Consider the following 17,523-nt stretch of genomic DNA (forward strand, 5'->3'; position numbering starts at 1 on the left):
TTATCAATTTTAATATATCAACATGACATATCATAATCATTTATAATACGTTAGTATGCCACGTCAGCACCACACAACATAAAATAACAAATGGTATTTTGATTAAATCAATTATTAGTTATAAGGGTTTATTTGACTCAAAATAAAAATATAAAGATTTAATTTAAGACAATAAAAGTATAAAAGTTTATTTAAATTCTCCTAGATAATTTAGAAACTTTTTTAAATATTATGCAAAAGAAAAATGGTATAAATATACTAACCTTTTAAAATCTCTGCATATCCGATATACCCATTTATGTCAGTACATCCTCTCATCTATTAAGTTCATTCAATGTATGTATATTCTTATTTACTACATCTTTTTTGTTTATGTAAATTAAGTCTACAAATAAAGGCATTATAGTTGATCATATATACACTTAAAGAAGAAATAAAATAGAAGATCTTACTTTTTTAATACTTTTCTTTCGTAATTATTCTTTTAAGTTATATTTTACGATAAATACATAATATTTAAGAAAATTTAAATAAATTATTATTCTTTTATTACGCTCAATCAAACGCTCTTACTTTTATTTTGGATCAAATAAATTTTTATAATTAATAGCTAATTAATTATTATTAATTAAAATATTACTGGTCATTTTATATTTACATGTGTTGATATGGAGATTAAAAAATATCACATTACTATGTTTTATGTTTTCATGCCACATTAAAATGTGATATCATCATCGAGTATGATATGTCAGCATAATACATCATCATAAATTATAAAATGTTAGCATATCATGTCAACGTTGTATGATATAAAATGATAAATAATATTTTGACTAAATTAATCATTAGTTATAAAAGCTTATTTGACTCAAAATAAAAGTATAAGACTTATTTGACTCAAAATAAAAATATTTAGGTTTAATTGAATACAATGAAAGAATAAAAATTTATTAAATTTTCTTGAATAGTTTATAAACTTTGTTTTAGATATTATGTAAAAAAAATAAAGTTACTTTAGTTTGATTTGTTAGGATTTAAATTTTTTTTATTCTAATCATTTAGATTTGATATTGGTAAAAAGATCTATCCAGTCCCTGTACTCTTCAGTTTTGTTCAATTTAGTCCTTATACTCAAAATTGAAGCAATTTAGTCTCTTCATTTTGAGAATTGTGTCAATTTAGTCTCTCCCTCTAACAGCATCCAATTTTATCATTAAAAGATGATGTTATCGTTGATGTCAACGATGAAGTGTCACTTTTTGATGACGTGGCATTTCATAATAATATGCTTGTCAAAAGATAAATATAAAAATTACAAGATAATATTAATTAAATATTAAGATGTTTAATAATGGCAATTCATAATAATGAGCATATTTAAGGTAAATGCTAGGTGAACAAAGTATATAATAAAAGGGGTGTCATTGAATCAAAATTGTATCTAATTATGAAATAAGATGTTTTACTAAGCATACACTAAGATAACACATAAACATGTTCATAATCCATGATATACATATTTATAAAGAAGAATGATAGAAAAGGGAAGCCTTAAAGAAATAAAAAAGATACATGAGGACTCAAGAATAAAATAATGAATTTCATAAGCATAACATGTGTCATAGTTGCATTGTAGAATGTCATGGCATATAGATATATTCTGTATGTGAGTATAAGTCCCGATAATGAGATTTTTCGAAAATCTTGCGAAGGCGAGTTTCGTTCAGAAAGTTTCCTAGGTGAAAGGATGTCCTCGGGTCCCACCAGTAAAATGGGAGGGCTCGGGAAACATTTTTAATAAAAAGGCTTTTACTCGTAATAAGTTTACATTCATGAAAATCTAATTTTGTCTAAAATGCGTACGATAACCCCGATGATGGGATTTATTCATCAAATTTGTGAAGGTGAATTTCTCAGATAATTCTCTAAGTGAGAAAATATCCCCGGGATCCCACCAGTATGATGGGCGGATCCGAGAAATATCCTCAATAAAAGGTTATTTGTCCGACATCATTTAAATTTTACTCCATGCATTTCACGAATGCATCATGTGCACCTTATACCCGCAAAGTCAAAATAAAATATTTTAATAGAAAGAAAAATAAATGAATAATAACTAAGGCCATAATAGGATAATCTAAAATTAAATAGTACCGTTCATGGAACGGGCGTTACGGGGGTGCTAATCCTTCCCCGGGCGTAACTGCACTCTAGAACATAGTCCTAAAAAACGTAGACCAGTTTAACATTTTCTCGACAAGCTTAAAATTAATTTAAGACATCATCGATTAGAATCGAGTCAATAGGTGGTCAATCACACCTAGGAAAAAAGATTGGTGGCGACTCCTAATTATTTTATTTTTGCCCATGTCTAGTGGTCGGGTTTCCAGACTCGCACGTTACGACGGATGGCAACTCCACTGGGGACATCGAGAGTCGAACCATTAAATAATAATAGGTTATCCAAGGCTTTAAATAATTCAATGTTTCATTAGTATTAATGATTTACTCAACATATTTTGTTCGATGCATTTATTTATTTCGTTATTATTACTTTATTCCTTTTAATAATTGCAGGGATTTAGGATAGAGGGATGTGAGATTATTGGTCCAAAATCGATATGTTTCTTCACACACACAACATATTTTGCATTCATGTATAAGCCCTCTACCCGGGCTATGTCCATTTTTAGGAGGGAGTTTAATAGCTACGCTCTCGTGAGGTGATAACCTCCGCACGAGCTAGTGAAGACTCTCACTCAGATCGAACCTAGTCCGTTCAAAGCCTGTAATGGGTGAGGACCGAGGTGCCTTACTAGTCCGCATGGATGACAGTGAGGAATGATTTGGGAACCTTTAGCTTCGTTCATAATCAAAACTCAGCATATAAAATACTATAACCAACCTCCTCTTAGGTAGAGCCTTACCTGTGAAAATGTACTCTTAAATAGGAACACATGAAGGAATACTTCTCAGTTTCTCTATTTTGATTTCTTGTATAATATTATGAAAAAAAATGAAAAAATGAAGAAATGTAGAGCCGATGAAGATATCAATATCGACAATAATTTTGATTATTACTGCTTAAATGGCATCTTGGTCAGTCTAAAAAATATATATAAAATAAATAACATAAAAAGGAGTTCTTTTCTTCAAGTGATATTTTTTTTTAAAAAAAGAAAAAAGTAAGGAAAAGAAAACAAACAAAGTCTTTTCTTTTATTTCTTTTGTTCTTTAAAAATTATGAAAATAAATGGAAAAAAAAAGAAGAAAAAGAAAAAAGAATAAATAATTATATTTCTTTCAATTGTTTTTTCTCGTAAAAGTAAAAAAAAAAAAGAGAAAGAGGAAAAAGAAGAAAATAAAGAAAATAAAAAAAAAGAAAGTAGAAAAACAAAACAAAGGTCTTCCATTTAAATAGGAATGAAAAGAGAAATAAAAACGGTTTTTCATTTCTTTCATTACGTTCAAAAAAAAAAGAGAACAAAGGATTTTAATTTTGAATAGATCTTCCATTTCCCATTTTACATGATTTTTAATAAAATGGTTTTTATTGAACTCGCATTGCATGTACAGTGTTTAAATTTTCTTACATTTTGGGGGTACTCCATTGCATATCATTGCATCCATTCATCAAAGCATCATTGCATTTCATGCATTCGTACACGACATATTTGCATCCATATCCATGTATTCGTCTTTTCTTTATTTCTAGCTATATTTATTCCCATAATAAAGAACCACATTTTATTAGGTTTGAAGGAATAGAACAAATCCATATTTATGGAAAACATTTAGAAAGGTTCTAGTCAAATTTCAAAATTCTCTTCTAATTTATTTGATTTGAGTTAAAGGAGTTGAAGGATATGGAACATCAATTGGAAGCAAGGATAAGCGCACTAGAGAGCAATCAAGAAGAGTTCGGACATGATCTTTGAGAGATGAAAGGACAGATTGCTAAATTGATGAAAATGGTTGAACGTCTCAACAAAACTAATGGAATTCACCCTCAAGAATTCCAATCGCTTCAAACTGAACCACGCCTCAAGCGACCATTGAAGGAAGGCCAATTTGTCTTTGATAGGACCAACATTTCACCTAGTGACCCAAGTAAAGATCAGGGTTTAGAAAAAGTTATGAAAGGGATGGACGAGTTGAATATACAGATGATTGAATTGAAGAGCTCAATATCCAATATGGGATCTCTAGGCTCTACATCACCTCCAAACAGTGGTTTTGGCACCAAGCACATACTTCCAACCTACCACTTTTCGACCAACTTTTCAACCCATGAATGTCGGTCTGCGTCCAAGTTTGCACCCTTGCCCAAACACCTTTCGACCACCTTTTCAACAAGCTCATCGAGCCCAATTGTTCACACCTTCACCTACCACCCCTACTCCTAGCCTAGGTGTCATCCAAAAACAATCCAAAAAAAAAAACTACACAAACAGTTGGATCCCATTCCCATTTCTTATTGAGAACTTTTTCACCAATTGGTTCAGGATCACCTTGTTGCTGCTATGCCTATGGAACCCTTGAAACCTCCATATCCAAAGTGGTACAATCCAAATGCAAGATGCGATTATCATGGTGGAGTCATGGGGCATTCTATCGAAGATTGTACTGCATTTAAGCATAAGGTGCAAACATTGATAAATGCAAAGTAGTTTGATCCAGCAAAGATGGTCGAGCAGGGTGATAAGATGTCCAAATAGGCATCTAGGTGGCAAAAGTGGAATTTATTGGGACTTTTTCTTTTTGAGTAAAAGTTTTTAAGGTTTTAGGGCATTTAATGTTTAGATATGGTTGTGCTTAACCTCTTTTGAAGTTCGTAAAAAATGAAAAAAAATTTCATACTTAAAGTCAAATTTAGATGAATATCTTGTTTTACGTTAAAATAACATAACATAAAGTGACTAGATAAATTCTTCTTTCTTCTATTTATAATAATATAAAAATTTAAAATTTATTTAACTTAGTTTTTAACTTGAACTAAAGTCAAATAAGCAAAATATGTTGATTTGGTTTTTTCTTTTAAAAAAATGAAGAACGGAGATATAGAGTTTGCAATGATTATCAAAATAATTTTTCGTTCTGACTTGCTTAATTTGGACATGACAAATCTCTTATTACAACCATAGAATCTGAGCTCCACTATTTCAATTATTTATTTATTTTTTATGTTGTTATTTTGTTTAATATTTTAAGTTATACTTTTTAAGTTGAAATTTCTTAAATTAAGGATTGCATTTATGGTTGATAAAGTTAAATATAACTGTAAATATTTGTACTATTTCATTTTATTAATAATTTTTTTGTAGATCCAAATTAATAATTTAAATTTAAATTTAACAAAATTTGATTGTGGTATTTGAATTTAAATAAAATCGTTTTATAAGAAATTCTGAGTAAATTTAAATAAAAAGTGAATTGGGTAAGAGTTGAATAATTTTAAAAAAATGTTTATTTGTAAATTGTGACTAAATAAACATATTTTATTAATTTTAGTAAATTTAAATAAAAGGTAAATTAAGTAAAAGTTGAATAATTTCATAAAAATGTGTATTTGTAAATTGTGAAAATTGTAACTAAATCTACATATTTAGTTATTTTATATTATTTTATTTTAACTAATGTAAGTTATTTATCTAAATTTGATTTTAAGTATGAAATTTTTTTTGATTTTTTTTATAGAAAGAAAATTCAAACTTAATTTTTGTAAAAAGGATAAATTAATTTACAAACTCTATAATGAAATAATCAAGTAAGAAAATATTAATATATATTTTTTATTACCATAAATTTTTTATATTTAAATATTTGACTTATTAATAAACATATCAATAATCTACTTAAAGATTTATATTTTTTAAAATTTTTTTCAATTTAGTCCCTCAACATCTCAATTTTGTTCAATTTAATCTTTGTACTATAAATTTTTGTTCTCTTTAGTCCCTATGACGTAGTAAAATTTTTTTAAAAAAAATTTTTTGATTTGTCACGTGGTGCTGACATGTTAGCATGTCAATGCCACATCAACACTGCCACGTCATCGAACAGTGCCACATGACACGTCACGTTATCATCTCAACGACACATCATAAAAAAAGTAACACGTCAACAATAACATCATTACTGATATCATCAACGACACAATCTTTCATCGACAAAATTGAATTTCGTTAGAAAAAAAGATTAAATTGACGTAATTCTCAAAATTAAAAAACTAAATTGCTTTAATTTTGAATACAAAAACTAAATTGAACAACATTAAAAAATAGAAAAATTGAATATCTTTTAACCATTTGATATTTAAGGTTACTCGAGTTCAAGTAATTTTGAATTCATATTGTTAATTTTTTAAAAATCAAATCAAATTGAATTGAGTTACTTTTCCAGATTAGACGTGTATTTTGAATTTTGCTCAGCTTTATCAACTCTATTTTCCACATTATTAATATAAACTTAAAAGTAAATTTTTAAATAAAAATTTATAGTTTGTGATTATATTTTTAGGAGGGATTATTATCAGCATAATAATAATAATAATAATAATAATAATACTAATCATAAAACTTTCGATATAGTTAATATTTTAACAAATCAACTATTAAATATTAAAGAATTATTCGTAATAATCATCATATACGTAAAATTAAAAATCAATTTAAAATTTATATCACGTCGATCAAGACCATTACCTTTTTTAATGTTTGAATTATGAAAAAAAATTATAATAATTATCCTTGCGCTGTTACATTATTCACAAATGAAAACAAAGCATAATATAAAGGTCTAGAAACTATACCTTAAAAAATATGAAATATCCATGGGTTGCACCATTAGAGATTTATGATGATGACCACAAGGTGTACATTGCATGCAACTGCCCTAAGTGGTTCGACTTCAAAGCCATTTTGTAGAGCTCCCTCAGCTTTCCACCATCTCCAGACTTGTTACCTGTCTCAGAAGAAGAACAAGTTTTGTTGGAATTTACAGACACATTCACAGCCAGCATTTTCTTCAAAACCGTCTGCAACTGACTCCAAAATCTTGCATGCAATTCAGGGTAGTCTGTTGTAAACAAATTCAAGAATGCTTCCGATACATGGCGTCCTTCGAGTAGACGGGACAGTGCAGATTCCAGCATCTACAAAAGGAAAGGTATTTATCAGCATGCTTTTGCATAAAAATGTATAAAAAGAAAGAAAAAAAAAAACACAAGAAAGAAAACGGTGAGCTAGCGAGAATGATTTATCCGTTGGCAACACAACCAGCATGACAGATATTGCCAATTCATACCAAAACGTTTGTGGAATAAATAGATCAACCCAAGTTTCATCGAATGGAAAACAAAAATTTGCAGATATAGTTCTCATCATGATTGTGAACCACAACAGGCTATCTTATGTTCTTTTAAGTAAAAGAAATTGCAAGACAAGCCAATGGTCTTTCCAGACCGAAAAGAGATGCCGTTACTACTGTTTCTTTTGCCCTCACTCAATGGGCCTTTGGTGATCTAACCTTAACTTAAGGCTAGACTAGCTTCTTATAGAAGGTTTTGTGCAACGAGCAGAATAAATGTGCTTGATAACAAGAACTCTGATATAAGCAACACTGCAAGCTATCAAAGTAGCAAGAGCTCATATCTCCCTCCCTTTTCAAACAACAAATAGTCATGATAAGGAACATAAAACAGATTGCCTTGGATTATAGAAGACAGTGCTGGCACACACAGCTACACTGCAAATGTAAGGTAATTTTGTGCTCCATGCAATCAAATAGAATTTCATTCATTGTCATCAATCCTAAAACATATGTATTGGACATCACAACCTCTAAACCCCAACCCACATCAACTTCATATAACATGAAATTCAGTCAATCAGTTTCATAGAAGCTCAACGTTGGAGGAACACAAATTCTTTCTGGTGAAAATATCATAAAAAGTCCTATTTGAATTTGCCACTTGTATACACAGAAAGATAAGATCGTATTTTAATTGTTACAAGCAAGATACCAAATTCTTTTTCATGCCTTTTCACACATTAAATATTTCCAAATAAGCAAAGCAACAGAGCACTGTATAGAAAAGTTTGTCCATATAATAAAAGCTTGAGTGAAAAAGTCTGAAGCAAACTACTAATATTCAACAGACAGTATAGTAAATAAAACCACATAACATACCATGTTTGATTGGAAAGAGCTTGAAAGGCTTAACGAAAGCGAGGATTTCTCAATAAGAATAGTCAAGTACATGCTGGGATGTGTCTGAGGGCCGTAAAAGTCAATTGCCTTTTGCCAATTTCTATCAGCCAAGGAAGCAAATTGCTTGACCCTCTGGTGAACGCTTTTCTCACCCTTAGGCAAGCCACTTTTCTTATGATCTGGCACAAAAAATTTCAAGCAGCAATCTCTTTGGTAACAAGCAAGCTGAAAATAAGTGTAAGCAGCCTCCTGCTTACGTAATTCACCCAGTAATTCATACACTGACGATGCCTCCATAATGGCCTCATTGGCTGTTATCTCATGCTTTCTCAGCTTTTTCCTAGCTCTTCTGTCACGTGGGTAGGATATATCTTCAAGAGCTCCATTTTCATAAACCTCAGCAGTTATATCTTCTCTCGCTAATAGCATTCCAAGCCTCAGATATGTATGAGCAAACTGTGTACAGACTTCATTCTTCAAGCTGTTTGACACAGAGTACACCTCTTCCATTATAGCATTCATTTCTGACTTCGCCGCCCCATAGTATCTGAGTGATTCACTGTACTCCAGTTTTGCAGTTTCCAAAGCCTGTTTATATGCATTAAGGAAAACCTCATGCAGTTTCAGACCTTCCATCTTTGTCACCATCTCTTCAGCTAATGCTCGTCTTCCATGACCCAAATTACAGTATATTAATATAATATTGGTGTAGTCCAAAGCTTCTCTGAATGCATTTATTGCATCTGCAAATGCAAGTTCAGCTTTGTTTAACTCTTTCAGCTCAAGCCTGTTTCGTCCTAGTTCATTACAAACCCATCCTTTCTTTTTTAACACAGACTGTAGATCTGCTGAACCAGAAGGAAGTTCACCCAAAGCCTTTATTGCTTCTTCATAACAGCTCAAGGCAGATAAGAGATTGTGTTCTGCATCTGCTACTAAAGTATTCCTAAGGTACTTGAATATGCCACCATCTTTCAATTTGGGAGTTTCTTTTAAAGAAATTTCAGTTTCGATGGCCACTTTGGACTTTTTGCCATGCACTTCAAAGGAAGCCTCCGCTGGTTCAGAATTAGTAGTTGCCAATGAATTTACTCCAGGCTCATCTTTAATAGTATTAGAAACTCTTATTATATTGTCACCATCTCCATTGTGCCAGAACTGTCCACTATCAGGACTCTGTCTATTCTTTACATATCTCTTGCCATGTTTTCTGCTGTAAGTTACCGCATGTGTATCTCCACCACTGCTGCTTGCACTATTACCACTGCTAGCCCTATCACTTTGGCAGCTACAATTCACCAAGGAACATGAAGTACAGTTCTGATTATACTGGCCCAGCTTCCTCTTGAGCCTTTGCACTTCCTTCACGACTTCAGATGACATTTTCAACTCTCTGGTAGAAGTTTTTCTCTCTGCTTGTGTAGAGATCTCTTTACCCTTAATTATATGGAACTCAACATACACATCTCCAACTAGCGTCCATGCATTTGCCCAAAACAGATACGTGGATGAAAATTGCTCAACAATATAACAGTTGTCAGCAGAGTTGGATTTCACTTCTTTCACATCACCAGTAAAAGAATTTTTCTTTTCATCTTGGTCACTGAACTTTGTATGGGATGGTGAGCATTTAACTATTGAGGAAATAAATCTTGAATCTTCAAGTTGCCGAGGCATAGACCCATAAACAGAGCAAGCTAATTCTACTATCTTCAAAGCTTGATGCAATTGACCATCCTCCTTGTATGCTTGTCCAAGTGCCAAATAAGATTCCCCAAGGAGAAGAACAAGTTTCCACAACTTGTGGTCCAGTTTGGAGGTTGGCAGCCATTCCCGAATATCACAAACTTCAATGCAATCAGCATCACCACATGCACAAACAGAAAAATTCATAGATGAAGGTAGCTGGTCATGGTTGACCAACTGTGGTTCAGAGGTTTGCAGTTGGCGCATCCATCTGAGAGACTTGATAGCTTGAGAAACATGGTGCACAGCTGCTAGCTTAGAGGAGATTGGATCGGTAACAGGTTGAACTACATCATCAGATGTTGAAGACATGTTATATACCATGAAGTTTTCATCACCATGAAACCTTGGCACGACACTTTCTTCATCCCCTAATTCTGTGTCAGTCAATGTTATCAATTTCCTGGGGGCAGATAGATTTGTTTCCAAAGTCATCTTTGCAGAAGCTTCAGATGCTAGATCATGAAAATCTGTTCCACCTTCCGTTAATTTGTTATCAGCAACCAGAGAGAAGTCATGTACAGCAGATTCAGAAAAACCATTAAAAGGTTCTGCAGATTCTTCACCACCATCAGTAACCGTAACCTCACACTCTATTGGAAGATATTCAGGCATTAGATCCAATTCTTCGTCATAATTCAAAATAAGCCTGGCAAATTGTTCATGGGCAAATGCACGTACAACCTATTTATGATAATATTGATAATGAGTATCCATGTTTTCCTATCATAAATGACCAATAAAATAGAAATATTTTAAAGATCTAATATTTGAGAAAACACAAATATAGAAAGCATGATACCAGATGATCTGGCTCATCCAGGAAATCCAAGCATTTTTTGAAAAACTTTGCACACTTGGCTCTGTTATTAGTTGCCTGCACCAATGAAATCTACGTAGTTAGCAGATCATTACAGGATGCGGGTTAATTTACTGATGAAAAAGTTATATGTTTTCCACACCATTGAAAGTGAAAGCCTATGAGCAATGCGGTAGAGGAGAGTTCCAAGTGAAAATAAAGAATCACTTCTCCCTCTGTGTACTAGAGAAGGCAAGGAGCTTGAGCTATCATCACAATCACTAGAAGAATGGTTCTTGGAAACGACAGACAGATCAAAAAGTTGAATTACATCTTCACCGGCACTTTTATATAGCTGAAAACACAAAGGATGAACAAAGTTCACTATGTCAATTTTTTAAGAGACGCGCAATAAATAGTTTTTTTTAAAAAAGAAAAGATAATGATACCCAATAAGCACCAGGATCCTGCTTGCAGTTCTCTTGAAGGAACCTCAAAACAGAAAGGCCATTTTGCTGAACAACGTGGGGATGAAAAGCAGGAGTTCCATCCTCAGCAACGCCTTTTAATAAAAATATATCATCTGTTTTTAGAAGCTCATAACCCTGGACAACACCATTTTGATGATAACAGATGGCCAACTCAGGCACACTTGCCATGACATTGTCAAGCCAAGCTTCAAGCCATGTTAATGGTGTAACCTGTCAATGTTCATAGATTAAAAATAAAATCATGCACCAAAAATAATAATGCAATCAAATTCCAGTTACTGGCGACAACCTGTCGTGTTACATCCCACAAGTGCAAGCTCACAGCAGCATACTTTTCGTTACTGAACAGAAGCAAGTCACTACCAAGGAGCATGCGGAAATTGTGAAACTGCCAATATAACACTCTTAAGAATCCATTATTGCCAACTCTTCTATGCTTTTCCGACTCTTGCACAGAGCATCTGGGCTTTTCACCAACATGAGTGGCCTTTTTGATAGGATCATGGCTCTTGTTCCTCTTACCCTTCTTACTTCTCCAAAAGAAACCATCCTGTTTAACCTGTGAGTACTCTGAACAGTGGTCGAACCCTTCTTTTCGAGCAATATCATCAGTCTCTGCCACAAAATGCGATGTCCCTCCCCCAGGAAGGACAGATGAATCTGATTGCCTCTCCTGTGATACTTGATGAGTTGGTGGACAATCACAGGCCTCCACTCTAACTGAATGCATAGCAAAATTCAGAAACAAAGATTGATCTGTACATTTTGGTTGATTGCTATGTCTTCTAACCAATTTCTCTCCCTCTTCAACATCAGGCCTGCAGTATGGCAAAACCCCATTGTATCAAACGTCTAACAGAATGGGAGAAAAAACTATACAAATATACAAACCCTGTATTCAGAACAAGAGTTTGTCCAACACGGTGAACCGCAATTGATAGTCGAGCCTTAGAATATGGTATTTTAAATATTTGCTTTAGAATATCAGCTGGAGCAATCACATCAATCTCATCTCCATATTCCACCAAACCAGACACAGCAAGTGCCTCACATTTCCTACTAAGATTAGATGCAACAGCACCATCCTCCCATATTATATCTGCCCAAAAATAACACAAAAATCAGACCAGAAGTCACAGACATTTCAAATTCAAGACAAAGAAATGCACAAGATCAAGCGAAAACAGTTTGAAATTGAAAAATGAACCACAACATTTTAAGTTCAAGAAAAATGAAAAGCGGAAAAGGGAGCCATAATGACATTTCAAATTCAGGAAAGAAGAAAAGCAAGAAAGGATTTAATATGTTTCCTTCTTTCTCACTCTCACTCACACACATCATTTTATCGTTATTTGCATAGTCGTTACTAATGTCAAACACTGGATCTATCATATAATTATTTCTGAAAACTAGAACAGGGGCTACATGCTTAATATAGGTTTCAAATATCAGATAGTCTTGATTGATAGCACAGCCTAAAATAGCATGAGTTAACTTGCATAATCATATACCCTATTCAATCTAATTCATTTAAAATATTCTAATCAGAATTACAATAATAATAATGGCCCTTCTATTTCTTGAGCACCATAAATTTGTCATTGAATATTAAACTCACAAACAATTGACACTAGAAAAAGAAACAAAGAAAAAGTAAAGCCTAGTAACACGGCATTCCCTCTATTCTCTTATTACAAACAAATCCAAGTTTCTGTCCTGTCAATAAGCTGCTACCATTGTTACAGTCTCTTTAATTGTTTAAGTAAAACTAAATTCAATTGGGGTTATTAAATCTTATCAGCTAATAAAAGAATATAGTTCTTATTAGTCTCAACTTGCCACGTTATTTAAATGTTAAGACCACAAGAAGCAAGGAAGACCAATTTCAACAACCACAAAGTAAATAAGATGCCATTTTGTCTTTAGCTTTTTTAGCTTTTAAGCCTATTGAACTCTTTGACACCAAGAACCACAAATAAAACTAGGTGCCTTCAATAATCTCATCTCACCTTTCAGCAACCTCTTGCCTATCAAATCATAGCTAGAATGACCTCAAAACAGCTGTAAGTTAAAGAACTCTACCATCTATAATTTAGTTAATTAATTCAACTAAAATAGTTATTTATATATAAAAAGTTTCTGGTCAGATTTGTTAAATGTATGTAATGTATGTACATGTGTGTGTGTGTGTGTGTGTGTGTGTGTAATTTATCAATTCACTTTTGTCAAAAACTTGACTAAATTAACCAAACAGATTGACTGCACACCCACATCTCTTCGTGCCTTCAAGAAGCCAATAACTGTAAGTTGCCTTTCATGTCAAGCACTATTAAACTAGTTTTGTTCATCACTAGAATCAAGACAATTTTTAATTAGGCACTAGTTAACAATCTTATCCTATCCACTAGCTTTGGATGTACAAGTGCTAAAACCCAACAGCAACAAACACAAGGCACAGATGAGCTAGTTATTGAGACCTGCCCTATCCATTCTTCAACAAACACATCAGGGCACCTATCCCCTCATTAAACTTGAACCTAGAAGCCTCCATATTTTCCTAGTCACACTTTTGGTTTCTTTGTGGTCAGCCCACTTACATGCAACAAGACATCCTATATTATAAATCCTAAACCTCATTATCTTTAAACATAGACAATTGAGAAAGTCATCACACAAGCAATGTTCAAGACGTAGCACCTTAAGGCAAACCAATGCGGCTACCACCATCATTCTCCTTCAAAGTATACTGACAATAAAGTTTACACCAATCTAAAATGCTAAAAATTTACTTGGGATGATTGGTTAAAGGAAAATTTGGAACACTTTGGCTCAAGTACCAATCAGATTGAAAATTCCTATTCAAGGCCCAGCACATTTTACAAGAATGCAACAACTCAGGGCCAATGCTTCAGGTATTCAGCAATAGAGAAAATAGGGGAAGATAGTGATGAAATCAAAAGCTGCACAAAACCAATACAACAAAAATAGAAAGACTTGGGGGTGTGCATTTGGTTAATTTGGTTAAGAAATTCTCTTAACTGAATTAACCAAAGTGACCAATTATTTTAATCAAATTAACCGATTAACCAAATTAGAACCATTAGTTTGGTTAAAAATTGAATTAATCAAAATTTTTTGGGTCATGGGCCTTACTACACTCAAACCCAATTTTCAAGCCCAATTTTCTTAGTTTAATTTTTTTTCTATGCTACTTACATCATAAATAAAATTAAATTATGAAATTTTAACAACATCATAAGCCTACTAATGCTAAAATGTTCCAATAAACATGGTTAACACATTAAAATGTTCCAACAAACATAATGAAAATACACTAAATGTTCCAACAAAGTTATGCAAGAAAATATTAAATTGTTCCAAGTTTCAACTTCAAACAACTGCAAATATTAAAAGGTTCCAACAACAACAATTCGACAAGGAAATAACTTCTAATATGTATGTTTAATGGCTTATCCATAGGATGATATAGAATCATAATTCATTGATACTTAATTAAAAAGTACATATTGACTAAATCTATAACTCTTTTACATTTTTCTCAAGACATTTAAATAAAAAAATTTATCAAATATTTCGATTACATGATCAATGTAATAGGATTACAGCTACTTGTTGTTACAGGCTAATTATAGAAAGAATATATCAAAATTTTTATAAATTAAACATAATAAGAAGTTTATAGATTACAGCTTGTACTTACGGGCTAATTATAGAAAGATTACATTAAAATTTTGATAAATTAAACATGATAAGAATTTTATTCCCTAATTGAGAATTTTACTTTGATGCTTAATTAATTATAAAGGCTAAATTACAGCAACTTAAACAAAACAAGTTGTCTTAGCTCAGTTGGTTGAGTGCTTGGCTTTTGATTAAGTGGTTGCGGGTTTGATTCCCATTGACTACACTTTTAGTCTTCATTTATAGATCGGTTAATTCAGTAAACTGAAAAAAAAATTTCAAAATCAAAACCGACCGAATTAACCAAACCATTTTAACCTAAATTTTCAGTTAATTCAACTTTAATCAAATTATGCTCACCCCTAGAAAGACAGTCACTTATTAGTCTCCAAATTTATGCAGGAGCATTCTAGAATTCATCTAATAGTTATTAGTTAGTAATTATGTTCTTATTTTATTAAGTGCTCATGCGACTAGCATGTGATCTTATAGTGAGTTTGAATGGCTAGGATTAGATAGGGTTTGTGTGCATCCAAGACTAAAACTAAAAGCTAGTGTAACCTTAGTCTAAATAGTACTTTAGACACCTTAGACAACCATATTATATTGGACTATTTCTGTTAGGGGTTCTACAACCCTAAAACCTAGTTATTCTGTTTCTTAATTCGATTTTACATCAATTTGAGCCTTTGTTCTGGTTTTCTTTCAAAGTTTTGGTTCTTTCTATTGTTTCTACTTCTGCTCTACATCACAAATCCAAACTAGCCTTTCAATAAGCAACTGGAATGATCCAAACAACTTCAAAAAAGATTGGATGGACCAAAAATCTATGAAGGGTAGAAAACCATGTGCCTCTACTAAATTGAAAAGCTTAAAATTGTCTCCATTGTTGAAAAGATCATCCAATCCTAACTTAGAGAGTGCAACACATTTTCCCAAATTCATTAAAAAGTTCTATGAATATAGATCCATCCTCAAGTGAACAAATTTATTGTTACCATAGAAGTAGAGTTTCTAACCATTCTAGCTTCACTCATGTCAAATTTCAAGAAAACTCTAATAGCATAAGGAGTTAACCAGAATTCTAATATCCTACACTATGTATCAGCTTCCCACTTAAAATGCAACTTTGCATTTTGCATTTTCCGTCCCGATTTTCAGGTGACATTGATAGTCCTACTACCTTGTGCAAGCCTCATGCCTTGGATTACGCTAACTAGAAAGTTATTTTCTAGATAATATCAAGGAATACTACCACCTAAGAACTGACACTTTAAAAGTAGTTTTGATGGAACGTGACAATGCGATTGGTGCAATAGGACACTCCCATAGTGACCTAGAGGAGTTAATGGTTCAAGCACAAAAACAATCAATCCAAGAAGTAAGTTCACTGCTGGAATGCGTTCTACACTCAACATTAAACAAGTTTTTCCTTAACTAAATAAGGCAATGTTTTTTCTCAATTTGAATACTTTTTTGTCTAAACAGTCAGAGGAACAGCCAACTGAATTGAACTTTAAATCGCAAACCTTTTTAATCCCACCAATTTATGTGTTCATCAAATCATTACATGGTTCTAAATTCGAGTAAACATGCCATCATTTTTTAATCTATTATAAGTTAAAAATCATAGCTAAAGGAAATGTACAATAAATGCTTACACATTGTAATCTAGCATGTCTCAAAGACTGAAAAAAAAATAGAAAAACTGAAAAAAGAAAAAACCTCCAGTAGCCTTGGACTGTACGGCCCCAATGGGAAGCACTTTTTCAGGCAAATTAGTGACGAGCGGCGGCCTGTTTAAGTCCGTCTCCGTCGGCAGCATCCGATATCTCGGCGCACATACTCTGTAACCAAAACAAAAAACAGTCAAACACAAAAACGAAAGTAAAAAAAAAATAAAAAAGAAAAAGACGAGAGATTTTACGTTTGGCGGGAAGAGGGAACGAGAGCTGAGTTGAAAGCATGAAAGGATTTATCAGTCGGAACGGGGATCGAACCGCAGAGAAAACCAACGGGCTTTGGTTTTACGATTTCCATTTTGCCTACGCATTGTAGCTCTCCCGAACCTTCTATTGACGGCGTCGCTGCCGCCGCTCCTCCTCCTCCTGATTTCTCCATCAGAAGGATTGCCGTTTCCGAATTCTTTCAAGGATTTTTTTCCAAGTTCTAGCTTTTGGATTTTGTTTCCTAACCGGTTTTCTCTTATAAACGGCTTTCTCATTTGCTTCCAGAGTTGTCTGGAATGAAGTTTGGTAAACAAATTAAAATTGTTGAGCTTTTAACCTTTTATAGAGAGGGTAGTGTTTGGGTACAGGCTTTCCTTTTTCTTCCTCATGGATAAGATAGGTATTTAGTACAAAATTTAATAAAAAATAAAAATTTATTTTTATTTTTTTGAATGGTTTAAAAATATTTCCAAGGATTATCATATAAAAAATTAAAAAATTAAAAAATTAATTAAGGTCCAACCTTAAGTAATTGGGAAGGAAACACAATGTTTTTAACTCTCTGTGTTTGCCATATTGAATATTCTGGTGTAATATTATCGGTGAATCTTCCTGAACTTAT

The 17,523-nt window shown here is 32.7% G+C and overlaps 1 protein-coding gene and 1 non-coding gene across 2 annotated transcripts; one reads left to right on the forward strand and one right to left on the reverse strand.

Annotated features, from left to right (window-relative positions):
• The first annotated feature begins 5,066 nt into the window (after positions 1-5,066).
• Positions 5,067-5,159, forward strand: LOC148761296 (small nucleolar RNA snoR8a). Its single transcript, XR_016028092.1, has one exon. It is a non-coding gene; the product is annotated as a small nucleolar RNA snoR8a (small nucleolar RNA).
• A 1,502-nt stretch (positions 5,160-6,661) lies between these two features.
• Positions 6,662-17,203, reverse strand: LOC18592954 (erythroid differentiation factor-like protein). The gene is made up of 9 exons (XM_007019931.3): positions 16,880-17,203; positions 16,678-16,799; positions 12,142-12,349; positions 11,540-12,068; positions 11,209-11,460; positions 10,923-11,114; positions 10,763-10,837; positions 8,194-10,644; positions 6,662-7,156 (listed from the first exon to the last, which is right to left on the reverse strand). Exons 1-9 carry the CDS (start codon positions 17,071-17,073, stop codon positions 6,857-6,859), a joined length of 4,323 nt encoding a protein of 1,440 aa, XP_007019993.3. The 5' UTR covers positions 17,074-17,203; the 3' UTR covers positions 6,662-6,856.
• Between the last annotated feature and the right edge of the window lie 320 nt (positions 17,204-17,523).

This window comes from Theobroma cacao, chromosome 8 (genome assembly GCF_053813885.1).
Source record: "Theobroma cacao isolate CCN51 chromosome 8, ASM5381388v1, whole genome shotgun sequence".
NCBI lineage: Eukaryota > Viridiplantae > Streptophyta > Magnoliopsida > Malvales > Malvaceae > Theobroma > Theobroma cacao.

Excerpts from the sequence above, each read along its gene's own strand:
- LOC18592954 (XM_007019931.3), bottom strand. The coding sequence starts at position 17,073 with ATGGAGAAATCAGGAGGAGGAGGAGCGGCGGCAGCGACGCCGTCAATA. Across the intron at positions 16,800-16,879 it reads GTTCCCTCTTCCCGCCAAAC|AGTATGTGCGCCGAGATATC; the intron begins GTAAAATCTCTC and ends TTTTGGTTACAG. Across the intron at positions 12,350-16,677 it reads ACAGTCCAAGGCTACTGGAG|ATATAATATGGGAGGATGGT; the intron begins GTTTTTTCTTTT and ends ATTTTTGGGCAG.